The following is a 23106-nucleotide window of genomic DNA, read 5'->3' on the forward strand; positions in this document are numbered from 1 at the left end:
ATTACATTCCCTCAAAATGGAAAAGTTTCAGATCTACCAATGTACATACAGTATTATCTTATCATCTCTTCCCATTATTGATTAGTTCTTTACATCAAAAGCCACGGATCCGGAATTATAAATTTGTCGGTCGACCACCTGGAACAGGAAGGCCACGTGGGTAGCTGCCCTGTCAAGATAAAGTTATAGTTGTGGCGTAGTTAGCCGGCGCGTAACCTCTGCTTAAGGGTGGCCTTGCGATTTCGCTACTGCAGCGCTACACCAGTTTATGCAGCCTATAAAGCATAAAGCCTTATTGCTCGGTGCTTGCGTGAAGCTGATTATAACTAGCAGCGTTGATTAAAAAGGTAGCAATTTCTTCCAACCTTATTCCCGACACATATATTGTGAACAGTATAAAGTTATAGCGTGCTTATAAACAAGTCTATTTCCAGGATTCTTATCTTCTACAGTATCCATTGCAGGGGCAGATTCTCCCGTTTTGCAGAACAGAGGCAGACTCATGAAACTGAATAGCTACTGCTAGCCTGTTTTCCCGTTCGAAAACGACCTCTAATTGAGCTATTAGTTCACTATTCTGATTTGTTAACTACTATGCGCTTCTAACCTCTCTTTAATACAAAGGTATGTTATGGGGATAACCGCGTCCAATCTACTGGCGATGAGCACATCTAAGTAATATTCTTATTATATGCGCTTTTATGACTTATTTGCTAGTAGTGTATAAGAGAACTACGTTTCGGAGAAACGATACACAACGCATACTTATCCAGTTATAATTGATCCCACTGTGACATTGGCTTAGTTCTCCTGCAGGTGGGCTGCATAACAGTTATGGCAAGTTATCCATTACTAAAGCTAGTGAAAATATTATATCTCGTTACATGCTACTATCAACTGAGAATATCGAGGTTCCACTAGGAAGTCCAGATACATTAAGTACTATTTTACATGACTAATATAGCGGATTGATCACGTACATACTACAGAATTAACCCAGAGTATATTGGAAATTATTCTGTTTTCAGTGTATAAATGTTGCTGACAGAGATTTTTTTTTTTTTTTTTTTCTGCTGCTATATTCTGTTGAATGCGTCAGAGACAGACAGCTAGGTCCACAGTTAGACTTGCTTAAATGCAAGCATGTAGGGAATCGAAAGACAATGTGAAGATGGACAACATCCCACTCGACGAATGATAGTTAGGGCCAGCTCTCTTCAGTAATCGGTCGCCTAGTCAACGTTCTTATTCAATTACTACCAAAATAAACCTAGCACTTCAATTAACAGTTAACCTATCCCATCTCAGCGTCTGTTCGGCACAGCCCGCTCTATTATGAGTAGCCCTATTAAATAGATCTAGGACCCCCCGCCCCCTCGAACCCAGTAATAGATAATAATATAGATTCTTGCAGATCCTTTACCTTGCTGCTGGGCAAGCGTTAGGGATAATGATATTGTACCCAATCGGGTCTGTCGTGTTGCTTAATATATATATCTGGTGAAGCCAATAGTTCTTAGCTCTCTCCAACCGGGAATAAATATGTCGTAAGGTTGTTGAATTTATGAAAACTGCGAACGCAACACTCTTGTACTTTGCCATCCTTAGCCCTCTCGACGCTATCGCGAATGCCAGCGATGATATGTGGAGCAGCCTTTTGTGGCCTGTCGGCTCATCAATTGAATTCTACATACATATATCTCCTATGAGGTCTGCCTACCTATCTGACGAGTCCTGTGGGACAGTTACTCCTCCAGATTTCAAAGCTTCCACTTTAAAAACAATCTTATCAGTCTCCCATGATTAGATAAATAGGAAGGGCAGGGGGCCTTTATGGAGTTGTTAGAGAAGCAGAACCTCCTGCACGCGGGTCTTATAGTCTGAATAATATACTTACACGTTGAATCTAACATCATTGACGAAGAAAGGAAGCTATAACTATGAAGAATCTACCAGCCTGCTTTGATATACGGACCAAGTACCTATATCTGTAAGATCCGATTTAGTATTCCAAAAAATAGTTTATAGTAAGAAAAAAAAAATGATATTATTATTATAGTTCTATTTCTTATTGTAAAGTCCCCTAAGTTATTATTATTTCTTTGGGCCAATACTATATATATTTCTAGGATAGAAGCGGGGTCGTGCCGTTTCAGCGTAGTTAATTTATCTCGTGAAGTCAATGCTATGCTGTTAGGTGTATACTGGATTTTTTTCTGAAGTAAATGACACACAATATATCATGTTAAATCTTAGAACACCTACCACATATCTATTGTGAAATGCTGTCTTGATTATTGAAGTTGTTATTTGTTTCTTCATCATTACCTATTATCTGACTGATAGCAGAAAAAAATGGAAGCGGAGCATTCAAGGCGGTGAGAACGTGCGGGACAACCAACCAGGTTTAGGCGAGCGGAGCAAATGAATGCCAAGATTTACACACCCACCCAAATTTTTCGATGCGTGTATCGCAGCTCTCGCCTAACTTGGGCTTCCAGACCGGTTATCGTCCATCTCCAGGTTGCGAACTGCTAGTCGCAACGACTTGAGAACTGCCATATACTTGACTCCAAGGATACTGGTCGCCCTTAGGAAATAGTCAAGATGGCTGACATTGAGGTACGCATTGAACTTTCCGTTCTCGTGGGCGCGCAGAACCAGTATGCTCATATGCCCACTAGGAACGTCTGCGCAGTCATGCCGAGGCCTTCGACGGCCTGCTATCATTGATACCTGCCAAATACTACTACGGAGAGGATACAAGTGTATGTGATGACCCTGTGGTCCACAATGACTGCACCGCCTTCTCCTAAAAGTGCGAAAGCTGACCGTGAATCCTCCTACAGGACCAGTGGCAGCGAAAAAAGCAGACCAAGGAACAAGCCCGCAAAGCGAAGAAGGCAAAGTTGGACCCTGACTCTGCAAAGACCGCCAAGGATGTCATGGAAGAAAATGCACGAAAGCGCAAGCGCGGTGATGAGGAGGGCGCAGAGGACGCCAGTGACAGCGACTCGTCTGTTTCAGAATTGGGCACAGAACTACCCAAGGAAGGCCTAAAACGAGGAGACGCAAAGAAGAAACAGAAGAAAGAGGCTCAGGAGGCAGAGAAGGCTGCCTCACAGTCGAAAGAAGAGGCCGAAGAACGGAAAAAGCTGAAAGCCCAGAAAAAAGCCGAAAAGAAGGCTGCACAGCGAGAAAAGAAGAAGGCCAAGGAACTTGAGAAGAAGGAAAAGAAGCAGGAAGAAGGAAAACCTACCTCAGAGTCGTCGCAAAAGTCCCAATCGAGTGCCAAGCCTGAGAAGCAAAAGTCTGCACCGGAGGAGGATGAGGACGAGGACGATGACAACGATGCGGATGAGGTGGAACAAGTTGAGGGCTTCTCCCTCGATTTCAACGAAGAACCCACTTCTACCGCCTCATCGACACCAAACTCGCCCGGCTTCGACGCCTCTAATAATGCTTCCGGCAGTTCATCAATATCCTCTATAGTCCCTCCCAGCGCATCCGCAGATACCTCCAAGAAATCTTCATCCGAACAACAAAAAGTGCCCAAAGCCACACCAGAGGAACTGAAGCAACGTCTACAGAAGCGTCTCGACGAGCTTCGGGCTGCCCGCCATGCGGACGGTCTCAACGGCAGGCCCGCGCGGAACAGACAAGAGTTGATTGAAGCGCGGCGGCAAAAGGCTGAACAGCGCAAGAAACACAAGAAAGAGCTCAGGCAAAAAGCCAAGGAAGAAGAACAACGGAAACAAGACGAGGCCATGGCCCGACGCTTCTCACCTAGCGGATCCGGCTCTCTTCTCGCATCACCCCGCTCCCCGGCCGATTCGACTGCATCTACCTCGAACAACTTCGCATTCGGCCGTATTACGTTTGCAGATGGTACACAAGTTGACCCTTCGCTGTCCAGCCTTATCGAGGGGCACAAGCGCAAAGGTCCTCAGGACGCCAACACGGCCCTGAAGGCCGCTGAGGCCAAGCAGTCTCGTCTCGCTACCATGGACGCAGAGAAACGCGCAGAGATCGAAGAAAAGGACATGTGGCTGAATGCAAAGAAGCGCGCCCACGGCGAGCGAGTTCGCGACGACACCTCCCTCCTAAAGAAGACTCTGAAGCGCAAGGAGACTGCGAAGAAGAAGTCAGAACGGGAATGGAAGGAACGTCTCGAGGGCGTGGCTAAGGGCAAAGATGCAAGGCAGGCCAAGCGCGAAGAGAACCTGCGCAAGCGAAAAGAAGGCAAAGGAGCAGGTAAGGGCAAGGCCCGACCCGGCTTCGAAGGTAGCTTCAAGGCCAAGGTTGGTGGCAAGAAGAAATAAAAAGAAAAAAGAAAAGCAATCTATCTACTTCCCATGACTACTTTTAAATACCCTGTCATGGAAAACAAATGAATCAGTCTCCGTTGTGTGTATGATGACCAAAAAGCAGGCAACATTCGCCCCCTAGGCGGATGTATGGGCCAGGGTACCAGTTGGCTTTGGGGGAGTCGGGAATTTTTTTTATTAAGAATTGCATTCCCATTCGTTTTATTTGCTTTCACTTTTTGAGTTCATATTTGAGGTTCCATGTGCATTAGGGAGCGATCTTTTTCTCACAAATTCAATTAGGATTGGAGTTTTGTGCGATACTTGTAGAGTGCAGCAGCATTTGTTATCCAACTGTAATACAACTATTGGTATAGGCAGTAGAGCCAAGAGACCATTGTACATTTAGCGAGGATGTGATCTTTCTTTTTTTCAGACAAAGGGAAAAATCGGCTCTATCGATTGCTGACTGGAACTAAAATAACACAAACATAATACTTCCTTCCGAGAATACATGCATCCATGCAGAGTTGCCACTGGGGATGCTGAGTCGTGTGAGCGATGAAAAAGGACTTCTGATGACGACATTTATGTACAGTACAGGGACAGTTGCTCCAGTAGTGTCTCCTCCTGCATGATGGGAATTATTCCACGACGGAACGTGGTTTATCGGTAGGGAGCGTCGGCTCTGATGGCAGCAGCCAGCTCGGGCTCCCACTTGTCACCGTTGGCCAGCAACTTCTCCTTGTTGTACAGCAGTTCTTCTCTGGTCTCCGTCGCATATTCTGCGTTGGGGGCTATTGGGTAGACACAGTCAGCGATATGTTCACTCAAGGTAAGACTTGGGTATGCGGATGTGTCCACGGCAAGGGCGCGGCCACAGGCGTCTCAATATGCCCCAGGAAAAGAGTGCGGTAATGAAAACCAAGTAGACAAGGAATACTCACACTCAACGATGGCATCAACGGGGCAGCTCTCCTGGCAGTATCCACAGTAGATGCACTTCGTCATATCAATATCGTATCTGGTGGTTCTTCGGCTTCCATCTTCACGCTCTTCCGCCTCAATAGTGATGGCCTGCGCAGGGCAGATAGCCTCGCAGAGCTTGCAGGCAATGCAGCGCTCCTCACCGGTTGGGTAGCGGCGGAGGGCGTGCTCACCACGGAATCGCGGGGAGATGGGGCCCTTCTCGAATGGGTAGAAGATCGTGTATCTAGATAGGGAGGCATCCATATCAGCATTTCTGCACCGCAAGACACTGTGACAGATGGAGAGCCATCACATCCACCACATATAGCCCCATTGGGGCCATCTGCGCGGATTCAAGGAACCTTTTGAGGGATACTTACGGTGGCCTGAAGAATTGTTCCAGCACAACGTACATGCCCCGGAAGAGCTCAGCCATCAGGAAGTATTTGCTGGCCTTATCCAGAGAAGACTCCTCACTCTGATCCCATCGCTTTGGGGGAGCCAGACGGAAGCCAGGTTGGGGTGGCCCAGAAGGGGTAGCTGCCCTGGAAACCGAGGATGAGAAGTTTGCGGTCGAGCCCAAGAGCGACGGACGGAGGGAAGATGCAATCAGGTAGGGCGAAGGCCGGCGATAGGCAACCAGCCTCGCGACAGGCTTCGCGGAGGCCATGATGAGCGAGATCTGAGGCGCGGAGGGGAGGAGAGGGGAGGTCAGCACTGGCAAGTCGAGCAGGTCGTCGACTACGGCGGAATCAGTCGCGATGGTGGTCGAGTGCGGGTTAGGTCATTCCCTTCTGCCGCGCGCTGATTGGCCGCCGGCAGGATTTTGCTTGTCCGGCTGCCGAGCCGCAAAGGTCGAGCATCTCGACGTCTTCAATCCTGCCTCTGCCTCTGCACCAGCTCATTCATCTACACTCCCTTCTCCTCCAGTTTCCTCTATTCTTCCCATCCAAGCACGAGCTTTGCTTCGTCCCCCCCACAGCCACCATGTTCCGTGCCGCCATCGTCCGCTCGCTGAGGGCCTCCGTGCCTCGCGCCGTCAGGGCTCCTGCCTCTCTCTCCATCAGAAGCTCCCCCGTTGCGCGCCCATCCCAATTCTCTCCCTGCTTCGTCTCCCAGGCTGTCAGACTCTACTCTGCTCCTGCTGGTCTGTCGAAGGATGAGGTCGAGGGCCGGATAGTCAACCTGCTCAAGAACTTCGACAAGGTGCGTGGCCAACATTTCGCCCGTGACGTGGATATCATCAGATCAAGCTGACAATTCTCCGATAACAGGTCTCTGACGCCAACAAGGTTCGTCTTTCTGTCAACTCATCATGCAATTTGATCTCTTCGTTTTTAGGAAACCGTCTAACTCCGCACAGATCAACGGCTCTTCGCACTTCTCCAACGACCTTGGCCTGGACAGTCTGGACACTGTTGAGGTTGTGATGGCTATTGAGGAGGTAAATCTACTCTGATCCGTGCGAAGATAATCAAAGGCGAAAGTGTTGACATGTGCAACAGGAATTCAGCATCGAGATCCCCGACAAGGATGCCGATGCCATCCACAGCGGTGAGTACTGAAAAAAAAAATCATATAACTAGCTCCATCTCGTGACAGACCAAATGCTTATAATATCACAGTTGACAAGGCTGTCGAGTACATCCTGTCTCAGCCCGACGGTGGGTTATCTCTTCCCTCCTTAACCGTGAAGATTTTTAGCTAATCTGGCCACAGCTCACTAAATAACCCGCGAGGATACTGGAATGTTAAGAGTCAAAAAAGAGGGATTTTTGGCGTGGATATATGCGAAACTGCTAGAGCTTGAGTGTCATGTGGTCACTGGCGCTGCCTTGTACGCTTAATTCATGCCGGGGTTTCTCCCCAATTATTATCGTGTACATCATCTGCAACATGAAGCTTTGATAAATGTCGGATCTATGTCCTCTGTTCTCGACTGGTTATTCAAGATAATGCGGAATTGAATTACTTATCTGCTGCGGTTGGCTTGCTTGATATACGGCGATGTTACTCAGCATAGCGTCTTGCCCACGGTCAACTACCGTTCCATATGGGGACCGGCGAATGACATAGCTCCCCTTAGAACGTTAGAATATCGAATATCGTTCCAGTGTGACATTCTACTAGACTCTACAATGGTAAGATTTCGCCTGACACCTACTGGAGCAATTGACACTCGCCCTGGAACTCTCACTAGGCACAGGTTTGATTACGTGTCTACCGCGGGAAGATATTTAGATCCCGGAGCTGTGTTATATACTTAGATCTCGATACCAGCGTGCCAATGCCTATAGGCACGAGTGGCATGTTTCCCCAGCAGGCCCAATCACATAGCCATCACTATGGAAGAACAGAGTCGCACCTGATCTGCGTTAAAATATTATTTCTTTATCTCTTTGGCGTTGTGATCCTACGCAGATCATTGGAAGCGTGATCAGCCCCCCCCCCATGGCGGGTGCCAAGCCTCTCTTTTAGCGAGCCGCAGCGGCGCAGCGACAATGTCCGTAGAGCACGAGGCCTCACATCGCCTTTGACAGCTGGACTCTCTGGACTGCGTATAGACCCTGGGACAGTGGTACTGCTTGTGCAGTGTGAGGTCTAGGCCAATTCCTCTCTGCACTGATTGTCACTCTCAGCTTCCCCTGACGTGCTCCATCCAAAACAGACTTCCCGTGCGGATCGCGAACCACCTCTCTGCCCCCCCGAATCCCATGCTGAGAGCAACTCGGTCAATCGACTCCTGAGCTTCCCCCGCCCTCTCATCTCTAGACAAGTTCAACTACATAGCTAGATTCCCCGATGGCCTCAGCCGGTGGCCTGACGCGCCGAAGAGGAGGCGGTCGAGTCGCTGGCGGAGACGACAATGAAGGCAGCCGAGTGTCGTCCCCCACGCCCAAGAATGGAGTCCCGGAGACATCGTTCACCAGCGAAGAGAATGGCCACAAGATCGCTTTTGATCCGAGGGACATCAGCGAGAGTGAGGAGAGGAGCAAGCAGCCCAAGCTGACGCTCATGGAGGAGGTGCTGCTACTTGGACTTAAGGACAAACAGGTGACTTTTCCATTCTTTTCTCTTACTCTGCCTCGTGACCTTGGAACTGACGGACTACATTCCTGTTTCTAGGGCTACTTGTCTTTCTGGAACGAGAATATCTCCTACGCGCTGCGAGGATGCATCGTCATCGAGCTGGCCTTCCGCGGCCGGATAAGCATGCAAAAAGACTCCTCCCGGCGGCGCTTTCCCCTGGCCGATCGGATAATCGAGGTGGTCGATGATACCCTGACGGGAGAAGTCTTGCTGGACGAGGCGCTGAAGATGATGAAGACGAGCGAGAAGATGAGCGTTAGCTCCTGGATTGATTTGATGAGCGGTACGCATTCTCGGGGAGAATGGCGGTCTTCTTGAAAAGCGAGACGTGTTAACTGATGCGATGTCGTTTTTAGGTGAGACGTGGAACCTGATGAAGATTGGCTACCAGCTGAAGCAAGTCCGTGAGCGTCTTGCCAAGGGCCTTGTCGACAAGGGAATCCTCCGCACAGAGAAGCGTAATTTCCTTCTCTTCGACATGGCAACACACCCCGTTGCCGACGGTGGTGCCAAGGAGGAAATCCATAGACGTGTCCGCAACGTGTGCAGCAACCGTACTGTGATCCTTCCTCCCAGCCCCTGGCTCCCAGAAGACGCCGAGTTCAGATACCTTCGGACAATCACCATGGTGTGTGCCGCGTACGCCGCCAACGTCCTTGAGAATGCGCTGGTCACAATGAGTCACGAGGCTCGTGAGAGAGCTTTTGCACAGGTGGACGAGCTACTAGCAGAATACTCCCAGTGGCCATTTGCGCGGAGGGGTGGCGGTTCGCAGGGCATTGGCGCCAACCTGGCGCAAGCCATCAACGATGAAGTCAACAAGGCGAAGGATAAGGAGCTCCAGCTTGAGGTATGTCATCTGCCCGTGTCAACGGACACGCTATCTCTGGAGAGCGCGGTGATGACGATGAGGATGCCGTTACTAAGTGCTAACCTCCACAGATCGTCGCGGCTTGCCTGAGCGTTTTCACTCGTCTTGATTCCCTCCTATAAGCAGCGTATTCCGTTCATATTTCCAGCACACTGATCTCCCGTGCCATCCTTCCAATCCAGTTCGTCGGCTATCGATGGGGATTGCAGCTACTTACTATAATATTGGTCAATGACTGATGGATCGGAACCTGGCCGGGGCTTCTTCGTTTCTAAAGGACACCGTCCATAAACTCGGCATGATATGGCATTGACTTCGTCTACTCTCTCCTGATTCTTCCATCCCTAATACCATCTGCCCAGTGTCAGTTCCGTCTAAAAAGCTTTTGAGGCGTGCAATATAGAGCGTTATGGTTACACAAGATTCCAGACCCAGCATGGGCGTGTGGACACGAACAATCGGCTCCATTTTCTTATCGTTGTGGTCTTGATCGGATAAGATTGCAAATTTCTTAACCGAATATATCTTTGAACCTGAGCATTCATTGACCAGGGGAAGAAAGATGATGCGGTGCATTTTCTTTCGGTTTTCTTCTACTCCTTCCAGCCCACGCCTTTTTCCTGGATTCTGGTGGAATCTTTCAACGCTACCTCTACGTTACATCTTCTGTGAGGGGTCTCTGCTGTGTCTGTCTGGGCCTTGGTCATTGCGTATCTGCCCTTTTGTTCGAAACAATGTTGTTTGTTCACTTTCTTTCTTGACGATGTTTTAATCTACTTTATCAGATCAGCTCGGCAGAGAAGAAATGAGAAAAATTCCTTGAAAAATTCTTTCTTGTCCCATTCTTTTCTATTTCTTGTTTACTCCATTGCCCGCTTAATCAACCGTGCTTTTCTGATGGGAGGTAGCGTGGAAGTAGTACGCTGAATCCATCAAGGTGAGGGCGTGAAAAGATGGCGGGTCCACGCGATCAATATGCTGCTTCTCCATCTGACTATATACATTAAACGATGTTTGGCCCGACTGAATATATCACAGGAATCCTATGAAACCCAGCTACCAACCAGAAAGCAGAACTTCAACGCTACAGAGTCGTTTGGTAGCAACTAGCCAGCATTCGCCCTCAGCACGACTCGTCCTATACTCCTATTCTCGCCCACCCTGGTCATTGCTGCCCGGCCATCGAACAGGTCAATCACCTTTTCCACGTACCCTCTCAGCTCTTCCTTCTCTACCAGTTCATTGATCCGCTCCAAGGCCTTACCATCCGGCTCCACGGATAGGGACTTACTCCTGAGTCCACATTTCCCCATCACCTCTTTCATGACGGCCTCCGGAGCTGGGTCAGAGAAACTCACAACAACGCCTTTTTCTTTAATAACAGCCGCCGGATGCAATTTCTTAAGCGTCTGCCACCCGCCAACGGAATCAAGGACGATATCGACAGGCGCCCATTTGTGCGATCGAAACGATTCCGCAATATCTGGCTTATCAACAGCAGCATCAGCACCCAGATTAGGCCGCAAGGTCTCCGCATTATGGGGCGAAGCGCAGGTCGCACAGATCCAGACCCCGTTCGGAAATAGTGATCGCGAACGAAGCAGCTGCAGCGCTTGCATCCCGACAAAATGATCCCACGCTGCCGTCATCAGGACCCGTAACTGACTACCACTTTGCCCTCGACTCGTCTCCTCTGGATCTAGCCCTCCATGCCGGAACAGAGCCTGCCAGGCCGTAAGTGCTGGCAAGGGAATCGTCGCGGCCTCCGCCGCGGTGACATTTCTCGGCTTAAACGCAAGCTCATCCTCCGTCGCGAGGACAAAATCCGCCGCGGCGCCATCTCGTTCCGTAACGTCCGTAACCACTCCAATGACCTGGTCTCCGATCGTGAATTTCGGCCCGTCCTTCCTCCTGTGATCCTCATTCGGTGTCGTGATGATCGAACCGCAGAAATCGCGCGCGATAATCATGTCCCGCCTCGTTGCGGCATCGAGCGTGCTTCCCCAGGAGAGTTCATCCGGGGAAAGCGCTGCGGTTTGGACTTTAATCAGATATTGTCCCGGTCCGGGCTTCGGCACAGGAAAATCGGTTTTGTAAACCAATTTGTCAGGAGGTGGAGGAGCGGTTTTGTCGTACGTTCCAGAAGGGAGGTATAGTGCCTGCATGACTTCGGGAATGTAGGTCTCTTCGTCCATGTTTGCGGATTCGGGTTTGGATTCTGGATCCATCTTGCCGTGCGGTGATAGAGTCGTCATTGTGGACGATCGCTATCTAGGTGATTATTACTTATTGATGTTGATGTTGATTATCAATATCTGCGGGGAGAGGTTCGGGTTTTGAGTGAATGCTGCTACAATGATACTTTCTTTGTTCATATGTTTCTGATGCACGTTGAAGATAGTTTTGGCTTTGATAGTACAAAAAGGACCTGAAATCAAGCAGGAAAAGAAATCTAATATATGAGACAGCCGACTGTTAACAATGATAAACTAGTATATATGAATGGAATATCAAGTACGACCAGCGCAAAAGGGACGGTGATCTAACACGCCGTGATATCGAAAACTATGTTACGCCCCGGATTTCCTAACGTTGACGTAACCAACTTAGCTGCCGCCAGATTAGATCAGCCTCCGCCACACCAGGGGATCGATAAACCTGATTGTTAGTCCAGAAAATAGAAAGATTGGCAAAAATAAGTAATAAATGAAGTGTGGGAAAAATAATAGAACATCCGTGTGGTCTATCGTGATCGCCTCGTGTGCCGTGAGCCATGGACGTGCTCGAGAAAAAGAACGATTGAAGCTGAATCCAACGCCTGTGATCGTCTGTTACATAAATCGGAACATAGGTGATAGTGCGAGTTTCATGAATTTCGTCGCAGACATAAAGTTGAGTATCGTCATCTCGTCGAGGTAATCCTGAAATGGCCCTCGTTGTTGTTTCCCTGCTCTGTATCTATTTCAGCTTCTCGACGAGTCTATGTAGTTCTTCTGGCTTCTCAAAGACTTTCCAGACATGCTGCGGTATGCCCTTGAACGCATTTTGGAATCTTTCATCTGTGTTTTTCTTTTCCATGTGGGCAACGTCTGTCACTTTTCTGATGAAGATAGCATGGACCCATCCTGGGTATTTCTTGTAGATTTCCGCATAAGCTTCAGGATCACTCTGTGTGGAATCACCGACACACAGGACCTTTCGCCCCGGGAGCCATTGATGGATCTTCTTCATTCGATCTACCTTGTAGGTCTGTGTGCCCTGCGTGAAGGTCTTCAACAACGCTCCTAGATCCATCCATGAGAAATCACGAAGTATAAGAGTCCCCGGGCTATAGTTGGAACGGAGGAACTGCCGCAGGAAAGGATACAGATTGTATGGCGAAGCGGACAAGTAGAACCAAGTGGGTACGAGATATTTCTGGACATGCGAATAGAACTGAGGCATTCCGGGGATAGGCTTGGGCTCTTCCGCGAACGTCGTCCGTAGGATACCTGTAGGCTCTGGAGTCTGAGTGTACTTGATCGTATCGTCGATATCCGAGATGACAAGCCAGCCTTCAGGACTCGCAAACCTAGTCTCCATCGAGACCATATCATCCCAGCCCTTAAGGTAGGGCTTCACCACCGTTCCATTCTTGACTGTACGACCGTCGATAGGTAGAGTCTTGTTGGCGATCCCGTTATCGTTCGTCGGGCCTAGTTGGTGCTGCCGTCTCTGGCCATTGGGAAGAGGTATTTCGAGGGTCAATGATCGAGAGGGCGATATTTTGGTCAAAAAGGGCTGCAGTCGCTCTTGAATCCGTCTCCTGACCGTTTCATCCTTGCCCAATTCGCCATCGAGGCCTATTGCGTCTGCCAGCGACGCAACAAATTCACCAATATCTTCGCGGTCGCCTGCAACGAAAACGCATGCGACTATCTCGGCCTGCCATGTTTGCGTCCCTTTCCTACCTCTGCGCACGGGCCGATAAGCCGTATTATCTAGCAACCAGACGGTGTTGTCGCGTGGATTAGCCGGTTGCGCCAAAGGGTTCCGCTGCCCCAGCACGGACGAGACGAAATCTATAACGCTGGTGCTCCGTCGATACCATCGTAGTGGTAACTTCTTCTCGACACTGGGGAAATCGGCAGATTTCCGTTGTCGACGCTCGTCAGGCGTTTCTTGTGCCTTTTGCCGGAGCACACTGGTCATTATTAGACCAGTTGCTATATATAATAATAGGATTTGTTTATGGTATGGTTTAATTAGATGCCAAGTAATAACCGAACGGGAGTTCGAGCAGCAAACCGTGGGTTCACGCAGTTCGACCACCGGGCGGAGCTAACTTGTCTCTCAGGGGTAAGTAGTTAGATAAATTGAGACTGTTGAATGCGGGGCGAACTCAGGAACATGGGCAAAGAGAAAGGCGAGAACGCTCCGCTTTAAAGCCTTTCTTCGAAGCGACCGCCACGCTCTGAGACGCCGTTTCTTCCGCCATCATTTGCGCGAGTCAGACGCTCGATGATAGCTTTTGGCGGGGATGTTGACTTTGGCTGGAGTGTGATGGCGCCGCTTGGCCCTGGCTTAGAGGGTTCAGCTCTAAGATAGTGTCCGATAGTGTTCTATCTATGGCACGCAAAGCCGGCCAGCCGATGTCAGCCTTATGTCTCTCGTGATCTTAAAAAGCCGTCAGTTGGACGTCTCACCGGTTGGTGCACTGCACCATCAGCGTTGAATCTTACACGAATAATAACCTCAGCCAACAAGGCGTGCTTTGTGTAGTTTCTCCAGACGTTTGAGGCTGAAACGCACGCGAGGGCTGCGAACCCAAGAGAAACTAAAACCTTACGAAGGCTACCGAGCCTCGCACTGAATAATGGCGATCATGAGCCTCGATAGTGCCGTTGCGCAGAGAACTAGTAAGTTGTCAGCAAACGCCCACGTTCACCGGTGAGATAGAATATTGGGAATACGGAATGAATCGCTGACCGCAGATTGGGAAGGTCCTGTGTCGCCGACTGTAAGAACTGCGATATCGTCGCCTCGATCTCCCACGTTCTCTGTATCCAATGACGACAGCTGGGACTTCGTGTACGAGTCGACACGGAATGGGCAAGAGAACGTGTCGAAGCAAAGACCAGAGGTATGTTGATTTCGATAGCTTGATATCGTCATTTCTCTTTTTCTTTTCCCTCGAGCACGGCACACGTGCCTTGAAGCCATCAAGGGAGAAACTATAGACGCCCTGCATATGCCAAGTACCCGAATTCCCATTCCAGCCAGAGACATGTCCACATGGCTTCAAACAAAAAAAGAAAAAGAAAAGAAAAGCTGCCTTTTATCCAGCACCGTCTTTCCTCCCTTGATGATCACCATGCCTTCTGTGGCGGCCGTCCGTGGATGGAGGCAGCTTTATAGTACGGGTCTATACTGCACCTGGCACCCCTTGAAGACTGCTCGGATTCTTTCTCTCAAGAATCACACAATATGAAATTGGGCCCTCGATACCAATGCTAGAGCATGGTGATCCTACAATTCTAACCCTTTGGAATGGGCATCAGGGCAATTGTCCCATGCCCTGTGAACAACCTGAGAGTCGTTTTTAACAATGGCACCGCTTCTTCGTTCTGGGTTCCTTGCTAGAATCCAATTTTTTTTCAAAATCACTTACACATTGGCACTTACATATGTTCACCGCTGTTATGGACCTCTGGACTGACATCTATCATCCGGCGATAAAGATCGCAACGCCTTCTAGGCCCTCTTCAAGAGCATCAACGATAAAATCCAGTCCGGCTTCCCCAAGCTATACCAGCCCCAATCCTTTTATCTACAGCACCTCCGCACATTCATTGACACATCCATGCTCGACACATCACCTAGCAGCCTGCGCCAGGTGCAATCCAAGCCGCATGTCTCGAACGGAGAGAAGTGTTATGCCGCTTGACGAACACAGACCCTCTTATGACAAGGTTTGCGACCACGTTTACGATCACATTTACGACAATTCCGGGCACACAGGCCTTACAAAATCCACAAGGGCATCACGTCTGCTCCAGCAGTGGGGCACCTTTAAGACATGAGGCTGGGATAATCCCTCAACCACTACTGAACAACACTTGCCAATGTCTTGTCCTTAAAATAACGAACATGTGTTGGAGGGCAACAACTCCGCTATCTTTCAAGCATCTAATTATGGACGGACCCATCTCCAGAAAAACTACATCCCAGAGCGAAGACTATATTCTCGCCTCACCGCGGTTCGCCGAAAGCTACGATGTTCTTACGAGACGACGTCTGGACGGGATCACGATAACCCGACATTCTAGGGAAAGAATCAATGCATTAATGTATATAGCCGCAGATATCCTGCATCTAATAATTCTAATATGAATATATGAATACAACTCTCTGTATCGCCCTGCAGGCATCAAAGACAGTAGCCTTTTCGATTCGTTACGTTACATTGTAGACACTTCTGCGAGAGTACTTCGAAAACCCCGCCTTGCTTTTGGCGGGCGGGGTTTTATTCTCTATCGACCTCCTAGGGAAATAATCTCTGGTTCTATTGAAGATATTCTGGCTTCCTCAACCACCACTTTGGAAATTAAACCTTTGTTGTCTAGGTATCTACTGCGAACAACTACATGCTGTGAAGCGCGTGGTCACGTGGATCAACACCAATCTCGTTGACAGCCCCGGCGACGCGTCGTTTCTTCGGCTTCCATACCTAAGTATTGCTAGAGTCGAAGACGGACCTGTGGCCAGCCGATATATCTGCGATTTCCCCTTGACTGGAAGAATTTTCAATATCATCGGATCATCCGTAGAATCGATGAAAAGTGTTGCGATTCGTGCGAGCGACCGGGGCGATTCAGCCCCCAGATGTCTCTGGTCGATGACAATGACCCTCTCCAATCTGATCGCTTTCTACTTGGACCTGTAAACTCTTCAGGGTCCTAGATACATGCTCTAAAAGGACGTGCAGGCTTCAGGTCACGATGTCAGGCCGACGACAACGAATCACCGGCCAAACTTATGCAGAGAGGCTGCTGGCGCCGCCGGTCAGTTTCTCGAACGGACCCTCATGGGTTCATGAGTCTCCTTATATGTACAAGGATTTTGAAGAAAAGACTCCAGTCGGCGTGTCGCGACTGAAGGAACTGGCTATGAAGCGAGTATTATCTGATCAGCGCAGTCTCACGCCGGAACTGTTTACGAATGTGCCGTGGGATATTGCCCATGAGATGTGGCTATGTTTGGGAAAAAGGTATTCGCCCTCTATTATTCGGGATTGGACTTGGTTTTGGCTATTCTTACTCGATAATCCAGCGGAAAGCAGACCATGTATATGTGGAAATTGTTCGCGACGGCCTATCGGAACGAATTCAGAAATATTTCACAGTATCGATCAATGAAGATAGGCTTTCCTATGATGCCAGTACAAGACTACCTTGGACTGGTGAATGACGACGGTCTGAACTGGGGTGTTTCCTTGTTCCTTTCTACGATATATGCTCGTACACCGGACCTCGTGGGAATATCCCGTATCAAGAACCTGGTTGCTCTGGATGTATCCACCCCGTTGCATCCTTCGTTCGATACTCTTGAAGAATCACTCACGGCTGTGGCTCTCAATGATAGGATTATCAGAACTTGGTGTGAGCTCGCGCGGAACTCTTGCGCTTTCAGACACCTGAGAGTTCTCAGACTCACCCACCAAGATGATATATCCGAAACTCTCTTTGAATATCTCGCAGCTCTCCCTTGTTTGCGGATGCTTATTGTTCGAGACTGCAAAAGCCTTGGAACCGCGTCTTCCAGAGCATTTGCGGGGCGGTATGGTTGGGAAGTCGGATCGAAGCCTCCAGTCCAACTCAACGATCAGCAAGAAACGGAGGACTCGGACAGCATATACCAATTCTACAAGGAGACATTTGCTCTAACTGACCATGATGCAAATGATGTAGCGCCTATCTTGGCGGTCGACACGCCCATTCTCGATTTCGAAATCGGGATCAAACGAAAGTTCAATAAAAGCCAGCCTATTGTGTTCCTGAGGAGACAGGTGGACGAGCTTCGAACCGCAGAAACTGCCATGAGAAAAAGAAAACTGACCGGTTCAGAAGGCGGGGCTACATGCTACAATGGCACAAAGACGAGGAGGCCGGTTATGAAGGAGCGAGGCAAGCAGGATATAGCTGGCATGCTCTCGGAATTTCTGTAAGGCATTCTAACAGATCGACGAGACAACCATACGCGCAATTGGCGCATGTGCATTTTCATTCTTTTATAAGCATAAATGTCGTACAATCTAACGGCATGATTGATCGTCTATTTTGTTTTCGAGGTATATTGTCGAGTAGATCGACTCCTGTGCAGTAAACAAGTTTGGTTCGTTGTTGGTATAGAATGAATGCGTGCATCGGGTACCCAATAGGAGGAAAGTTGACAAACAGTAGAGATTCACAATTCTTGCACAGCCTTCTAGTTTTAATCTAATTGTTGCAGATGTACTTTCTATAACCGCCTGGAGGATGTGACTCGGATGTTCCACCGCACGGGACGAGCCGTCGGGTCGCGTTTGGCGATGGAGAGTTTCCAAAAGTACTTTCTCCCATGATCCATCACCCCGCAAACTGCACTGCCACAAGCAAACCAAACTGTCTCCAGCGCACGTTCAGACCCTGAAAGACATCAGTAGTATGCTTCTAAGCCTGCAGTAACTCGCCCGTTCACTCTTCTCTATCTCTCTATAACTTGTTTCCTGTCCTCCGCGCTCAGGAGCGTCGACCCTCCGAGTCCCGCTCGAAATGGCGGACCGGCGACCTGAAGGTGGACGAGAGTCCTCTACCGAACCTGCCATCACGTCTCCACGATCTAGTATTGATTTTCACCCCGCTGCTGCTGCTCGCAGTCCTCCATTGCGTTCGACTGAACTCAGTATCTCGTCGTCAAACCGCCGCAGTTTCCACGAAGCGCTGCGGTCGATGCCTCAGTCTCCCCGAGCCCGACGACAACCCTCCCTGACCCAGGCCGCTATTCAGAGTCTTATCGACAATCCTCCAGTTCCAAATCCCTCAGATCCAGCTTTCGCCGGTCGCGACTGGAGGCAGATCACAATAGGAGAGCTTGTCAAGCCGGATGATCTCAAATACGTGCAGCTTGACACGGACATCGAGGAAGCCACCAACGTATGATAACAGCGGCCCGACTTTCGTTTACGACTACGCGCTAATTCTTTTCTACAGCTCCTGATCGACTCTAACGCGCCAATTCTTCTAATCCGAGAGACCGCTCAAGACAAGTCTGCCGTTAGCACGTTCGATTATACAGACCTCAACACGTATCTGCTACTCGTGGTTGGGTTAGCGCAACCAGCTCCAGAGGATATCGAATACTTCCAGCAATTAGCGACTAGGGCCAGAGAAGGACAGAAGGTTCCACTGAAAGATGTCAAGGCGATCGGTCGTAAGGTCCCGCTCGTGACGCTGCCGGCGTCCGCCAGTTTGATGACGACGGTCGAGACATTCGGAGGTGGTGTTCACTGGGTGGTGGTAGTCAAGGACGACAGCTCGGAAGTTGTGGGGATATTCAGCCAGTTTCGACTCGTCAAATTTCTCTGGGAAAATGGACGAAGTTTCCCGGTTATCGATGAGTTATACCCGCAGTATCTGAAGGACTTGATAGTTGGATCTCAACATGTCATCTCGATCAAGTGGGTCGACTCCTTATCGATGGTGACGCATATGCTAATACCAGTATAGTGGAGATAGGCCGCTCTACGAGGCTCTGCGACTGATGGATCAGGAGGGAATCAATTCTCTTGCTGTCGTCGATAGCCATTCTAACGTTGTTGGTAATATCTCGGCAGCAGATGTCAAGGTAAGATCCGAACCATCACTTTGAAGCCTAGGGCTTGTCTGATAATGGAAATCAGCTCTTGACCAAGTCCACCTCCCTGCCACTGCTGCATAACTCTTGTATCCACTTCATTTCCGTGATACTGTCGACGCGTGGCCTAAACGAGGGCAAAGACTCCTTTCCGGTCTTTCACGTAAATCCCACGTCGACTCTAGCTCATACAGTTGCCAAAATGGTAGCTACTCGGTCCCATCGGTAATACCCTCGCTAGCTCAATAATAATACCTTGTGAATGTCTAACAATTGATTGCAACAGTTTGTGGGTGACTGACCCACAGTCTCCGTCATCTTCTGGACCTCCGACACCATCTCATTCCTCCACCCAGATCCCTCTCTATACACAGGGGAATCCAGCCCCAGCTCAAACGTCGCTCACCCCTCCTTTACCCTCCCCTGGTTCACCTCCGCCGATTAACACCCAGCCAAGCGCACCGCCAAACTACACTAGTCCACATCTCCCGACTCCTCCGCAGCCTTACCAGGTGGCATCGACTGTAGGCGGCACAGCTGCAAGCCTGCCACAAGTGATGGCTCCCTCAATCCCGGCATCTGCCCTGCCGGGCGCCTGTCTATCGGGCCGCCTGGTGGGAGTTGTCAGCCTTACGGATGTGCTCAATCTGTACGCTCGTGCCAGCGGCTTAAGGCCTGCAGACCCTGCAGAGACCCGAAACCGCCGGAGGCGCAGCAGTAGTTCTAGCGTTAATGTGCGAAAAAGTGGCGACATTGGTCGAGAACTCTTAGGTCGTGGTGGACCATGAATATCACATGTATGTGACTAAGTGTCTGTGGCTGGCTGGACTCTGGTAAGTCCAAAGTACCAAACACAGCAAATAGAATTCTCAGCAGCTATGAGTCAGTCTGGGCATATCATTTTCTATGAGGGCTTGTGTGAGTACTGGACAAGGCAGATCAGCTTCCCCAGTTAGCGTACGCTTAACCTCCACCTGCTGTCGCTATTGTCACAGCCACACAAGACCCATTGTTCGATTCTTATTCCCTCATTGGCTCTCTTTGCAGACCCGAAGGCTCAGCAGCATCCAGATTTGTTCAGCAATGGCTGGTTTCTTTATGTCAGTGCACACCTTACTCACGGTCTCGTTAGTAGACAATCAATCAATGGGTCGATATTTAGTCTTGCCACATGTCTGACGCCGACCTCTTGTGGCGTCTGCTGTAGTTCCTGGGTTCTGTCTGAGAGCTGTAAAATGGGAGGTAAGAATGGCTTGGTCTAGCCATCTTCTATGTCCACGCCATTATGGCTTGAATCTTGTCCGTGCCATTGGGATGGTGAACTACCCTTAATCGAAACTTTCCAAGATGTAGGAAGTTTACTTCTTTCCACGTCGACGGCTCTAGGCTTTACCGAGGGTAAGCGACCTCCCCGAAGCTCTCTTATCACTTTTCTGATCACATCCCGAAGGCATATTGTGAGACTGGCTGGGATGGCATTTGTTACCGGGCATGACAACAACCCGACGTCGCTTAGACTTATCACAGCCTCTTATCTCCTTATCGATTAGAGAACAAAGTACTCCACTCCAGCTCCTATATAGTCCTGGTCGTAGATGGTTAAGCCGGAAGTTGCCGCCTTTCATCGTCTGAAATCGCTTAGCAAGCACAGCAATCGCCGGATTTAGACAATGTTCTTCAACTAGGCAGACTCCACTTGATTCGCCAAAACCCCTTCCGGAGAATAAATCCCCTTCGTCCGCAGTCGTGGCTTGCAGGTACCATGTACCTTCTAATCGGGCTTACGTTGCGAGTTGTATAGAATCTGATATATTGCTTACGCCCGTCAGCTTTTGACGACAAGGGTTGGTTGGTTGGTAGCAGAACGATAACTATTTACAGTACTTCCCACTCGCTACGCCATCACTTGGGAGAATCAAGAAGACCCCGTGTGACCCGATTAGACTTTCCCAAGAAGCGGGGTTGGAGTTATGCTTTCAAAAGGAACAAGCCGATCTGCGCAGAACCGTAGGAAATCTACCTGCCTCTCTTTTTCCATGATGGATGTTCTGGTGGTGGCCATCTTTCCTGGTCGCATATCTTGGTTTTACATAGCCTCAATCTCAGCTAAGATAATCCTTTAGACGGAGCATGGTGTACGATGAAGAAAAAAACAGTGGAGAATAGAGTAAGCAAGCCACGAGTTTTAAAACGAAGCTGATACGGACAACGGACACATGTACGCGCTGGATTAAGTATGCAAGATCTTGAAAATCCGACCTGAAGTCTACAGTAGTTCTTCCTCCTAAACCTCTCTCCGGAGTCCGATCGAGCAAGGAGCTAAGACATGCTGGTAATTACTTCCGTAAATCGCTCGTGCTTATCCCATACAATATGAAAAAGAAAAAGTTCATCGATAGACTTCACCATCCGACAAAGTAACCAGACTCCATTTTCCCATCTTACTCCACAAAATTACTTCCGTCACAAGATCAGAACTCTAGCAACCCCGCCTGCGGTGACAAAGAAAAAAAGAAAAAGCAAGAGTAAAACCTGCTCGAAAATCCGGGGTTTTCACAGGTAACTTTCCGCCACCTGGGGAAACGAGCCGTCGAAGGTCGATGGGTCGGGCATTGCTCTGCTGCACCGCAGTATATAACTAAGTAATAACTAATAACTAAGGTACTTCATCGCGCCCGCTTCTTGGCTGGGTTGAGTAGGCTGGCTGTGTATTGCGCCAATTTGTCGATTCCAAGTCTATTGGCAGTGCTCGGTAGTTATATCCACATGGTTAGCTTGCAGTTGAAGGAGATCTCAGCCGTTACTAGCTGCTGGTCGATCAGGGTCAAAGCGCAAAGCAAGAGAGGGGGAGGTCTGAGCGCCAGCACAGCCTATCTACCTTCTAGCTAGCTACTGCTGGCTGGGCTGTGAGGACGATTTCCCTTGGACGAAATGGCAGTTTGTCTTCGGATGTCTGAATATCGTCTTTAATTTATAGGGAATATGTTACTTGCGGACGTGATATGTCTTATGTCCTTGTCGAATAAGTAGAAAGAGAGAAAAAAAGAAAGCAGGAACACATTCAGGGATAAGGTCCATTTTCCACTCGTATTAATAAACTGCCTAGACAAGTCTATCTCCCTGGGGCTCCGCGGAGACGTCGACATGTGGCAAATGTAGCCATTTTGGGTGCCGTAACTTGTACGCTGCTGAGTGCAGATGCAGCTATAATATGAATTCGACGAGGTGCAGCAATCGAGCTGGGCTCCAAAGAAAGAACGGAAGAAAAATAAGAAGTAAAAGAGAGAGAGAGAGAGAGATTGCAGACAGTACAGATCTAGACGCTGTAATCTCACGCATCCCATTGCCGAATGCAGCAATCTCCCAAGGGACCAGGAATGCAACGCCATTCAGGATGATGCCGGATGATGCAACGTCTCATCGACCCATCGTGCAGGTAGGTACTGTACCTTACAGCAGAACGTGTTCTAGATGGTGAAGCGCCGTTTGGAAACAGTTCTTTTTTTCTGCGACGAATATGAAACGTTGATTCTGGATTCTGAAGTACCTACTTGACGTCAAGCAGAGGAGAGTACAGAGTACTCTAGAGGATGATGCCAGCGCATGCAAGACTGTATATCAACAATAATATATTATGTAGCCATATTGATTTTCAAATTTCAACAAAGTCCAATACTTATTATATAACTACCTCAACCTCAGTAAATCGTAGAGTTACAACTCCGCGCAGTTTCGGTACCATACTCCGCCCCAGCACCGCCGTTCCCCACCTTCGAGTCAAATAAAGTTATCAACATCCCTACACAAGTATGCACCAAGTTCGGTTCCAGTGGAGTTCAAGTGGATCCAACAAGCCCGCCGTGCGCCAACCCAAAACCCCATATTTGATCCGTGCGCCGAAATACAAATAAGGAACCGAACTTCAAACAAGCCAATCATGATCGAGTGAAATCTTATGTAAACCGATTCGCCAAGCAAACTAGTTAACACTAGCGG

The 23106-nt window shown here is 49.1% G+C and overlaps 8 protein-coding genes across 8 annotated transcripts; 5 read left to right on the forward strand and 3 right to left on the reverse strand.

Annotated features, from left to right (window-relative positions):
* Positions 1-2607: 2607 nt before the first annotated feature.
* On the forward strand, positions 2608-4322 carry C8Q69DRAFT_441715 (60S ribosome biogenesis protein Rrp14; the record flags this gene model as incomplete). The annotated part of the gene is made up of 3 exons (XM_028628770.1): positions 2608-2622; positions 2685-2768; positions 2850-4322. The coding sequence occupies 3 exons, from the start codon at positions 2608-2610 to the stop codon at positions 4320-4322; spliced, it is 1572 nt and encodes a 523-aa protein (XP_028487169.1).
* Positions 4323-4842: 520 nt separating this feature from the next.
* On the reverse strand, positions 4843-6040 carry C8Q69DRAFT_139459 (23 kDa subunit of putative NADH-quinone oxidoreductase). The gene is made up of 3 exons (XM_028625411.1): positions 5657-6040; positions 5255-5520; positions 4843-5104 (listed from the first exon to the last, which is right to left on the reverse strand). Exons 1-3 carry the CDS (start codon positions 5944-5946, stop codon positions 4974-4976), a joined length of 687 nt encoding a protein of 228 aa, XP_028487170.1. The 5' UTR covers positions 5947-6040; the 3' UTR covers positions 4843-4973.
* C8Q69DRAFT_455803 (acyl carrier protein-like protein) lies at positions 6020-7453 on the forward strand. The gene is made up of 6 exons (XM_028629795.1): positions 6020-6482; positions 6551-6568; positions 6640-6720; positions 6782-6830; positions 6902-6940; positions 6996-7453. The coding sequence occupies exons 1-6, from the start codon at positions 6264-6266 to the stop codon at positions 7001-7003; spliced, it is 414 nt and encodes a 137-aa protein (XP_028487171.1). The 5' UTR covers positions 6020-6263; the 3' UTR covers positions 7004-7453.
* A 342-nt stretch (positions 7454-7795) lies between these two features.
* C8Q69DRAFT_428133 (Golgi phospho protein 3-domain-containing protein) lies at positions 7796-9359 on the forward strand (the record flags this gene model as incomplete). Its single annotated transcript, XM_028628455.1, has 4 exons — positions 7796-8330; positions 8403-8649; positions 8723-9216; positions 9309-9359. Exons 1-4 carry the CDS (start codon positions 8079-8081, stop codon positions 9357-9359), a joined length of 1044 nt encoding a protein of 347 aa, XP_028487172.1. The 5' UTR covers positions 7796-8078.
* Positions 9360-10078: 719 nt separating this feature from the next.
* On the reverse strand, positions 10079-11718 carry C8Q69DRAFT_139473 (reticulon-4-interacting protein 1). Its single transcript, XM_028625412.1, has one exon. The coding sequence runs from the start codon at positions 11490-11492 to the stop codon at positions 10344-10346; it is 1149 nt and encodes a 382-aa protein (XP_028487173.1). The 5' UTR covers positions 11493-11718; the 3' UTR covers positions 10079-10343.
* A 477-nt stretch (positions 11719-12195) lies between these two features.
* On the reverse strand, positions 12196-13428 carry C8Q69DRAFT_441719 (hypothetical protein; the record flags this gene model as incomplete). Its single annotated transcript, XM_028628771.1, has 1 exon — positions 12196-13428. One exon carries the CDS (start codon positions 13426-13428, stop codon positions 12196-12198), a length of 1233 nt encoding a protein of 410 aa, XP_028487174.1.
* Positions 13429-15839: 2411 nt separating this feature from the next.
* C8Q69DRAFT_455818 (hypothetical protein) lies at positions 15840-17701 on the forward strand. Its single transcript, XM_028629796.1, has 2 exons — positions 15840-16486; positions 16549-17701. The coding sequence occupies exons 1-2, from the start codon at positions 16218-16220 to the stop codon at positions 17441-17443; spliced, it is 1164 nt and encodes a 387-aa protein (XP_028487175.1). The 5' UTR covers positions 15840-16217; the 3' UTR covers positions 17444-17701.
* Positions 17702-17772: 71 nt separating this feature from the next.
* C8Q69DRAFT_139680 (CBS domain protein) lies at positions 17773-20133 on the forward strand. Its single transcript, XM_028625413.1, has 5 exons — positions 17773-18410; positions 18468-18934; positions 18984-19101; positions 19157-19335; positions 19397-20133. The coding sequence occupies exons 1-5, from the start codon at positions 18030-18032 to the stop codon at positions 19896-19898; spliced, it is 1647 nt and encodes a 548-aa protein (XP_028487176.1). The 5' UTR covers positions 17773-18029; the 3' UTR covers positions 19899-20133.
* The last annotated feature ends 2973 nt before the right edge of the window (positions 20134-23106 follow it).

This window comes from Paecilomyces variotii (genome assembly GCF_004022145.1).
Source record: "Paecilomyces variotii strain CBS 101075 chromosome Unknown C8Q69scaffold_2, whole genome shotgun sequence".
Classification (NCBI taxonomy): domain Eukaryota; kingdom Fungi; phylum Ascomycota; class Eurotiomycetes; order Eurotiales; family Thermoascaceae; genus Paecilomyces; species Paecilomyces variotii.

Excerpts from the sequence above, each read along its gene's own strand:
- C8Q69DRAFT_139473 (XM_028625412.1), bottom strand. The coding sequence starts at position 11,492 with ATGACGACTCTATCACCGCACGGCAAGATGGATCCAGAATCCAAACCC.
- C8Q69DRAFT_139680 (XM_028625413.1), top strand. The coding sequence starts at position 18,030 with ATGGCGGACCGGCGACCTGAAGGTGGACGAGAGTCCTCTACCGAACCT. Across the intron at positions 18,935-18,983 it reads CAACATGTCATCTCGATCAA|TGGAGATAGGCCGCTCTACG; the intron begins GTGGGTCGACTC and ends ATACCAGTATAG. Across the intron at positions 19,102-19,156 it reads TCTCGGCAGCAGATGTCAAG|CTCTTGACCAAGTCCACCTC; the intron begins GTAAGATCCGAA and ends AATGGAAATCAG.
- C8Q69DRAFT_139459 (XM_028625411.1), bottom strand. The coding sequence starts at position 5,946 with ATGGCCTCCGCGAAGCCTGTCGCGAGGCTGGTTGCCTATCGCCGGCCT. Across the intron at positions 5,521-5,656 it reads GAACAATTCTTCAGGCCACC|ATACACGATCTTCTACCCAT; the intron begins GTAAGTATCCCT and ends CTCCCTATCTAG. Across the intron at positions 5,105-5,254 it reads CGTTGATGCCATCGTTGAGT|CCCCCAACGCAGAATATGCG; the intron begins GTGAGTATTCCT and ends TCTACCCAATAG.
- C8Q69DRAFT_455803 (XM_028629795.1), top strand. The coding sequence starts at position 6,264 with ATGTTCCGTGCCGCCATCGTCCGCTCGCTGAGGGCCTCCGTGCCTCGC. Across the intron at positions 6,721-6,781 it reads TTGTGATGGCTATTGAGGAG|GAATTCAGCATCGAGATCCC; the intron begins GTAAATCTACTC and ends CATGTGCAACAG. Across the intron at positions 6,831-6,901 it reads TGCCGATGCCATCCACAGCG|TTGACAAGGCTGTCGAGTAC; the intron begins GTGAGTACTGAA and ends ATAATATCACAG.
- C8Q69DRAFT_455818 (XM_028629796.1), top strand. The coding sequence starts at position 16,218 with ATGTCAGGCCGACGACAACGAATCACCGGCCAAACTTATGCAGAGAGG. Across the intron at positions 16,487-16,548 it reads TGGCTATGTTTGGGAAAAAG|CGGAAAGCAGACCATGTATA; the intron begins GTATTCGCCCTC and ends TCGATAATCCAG.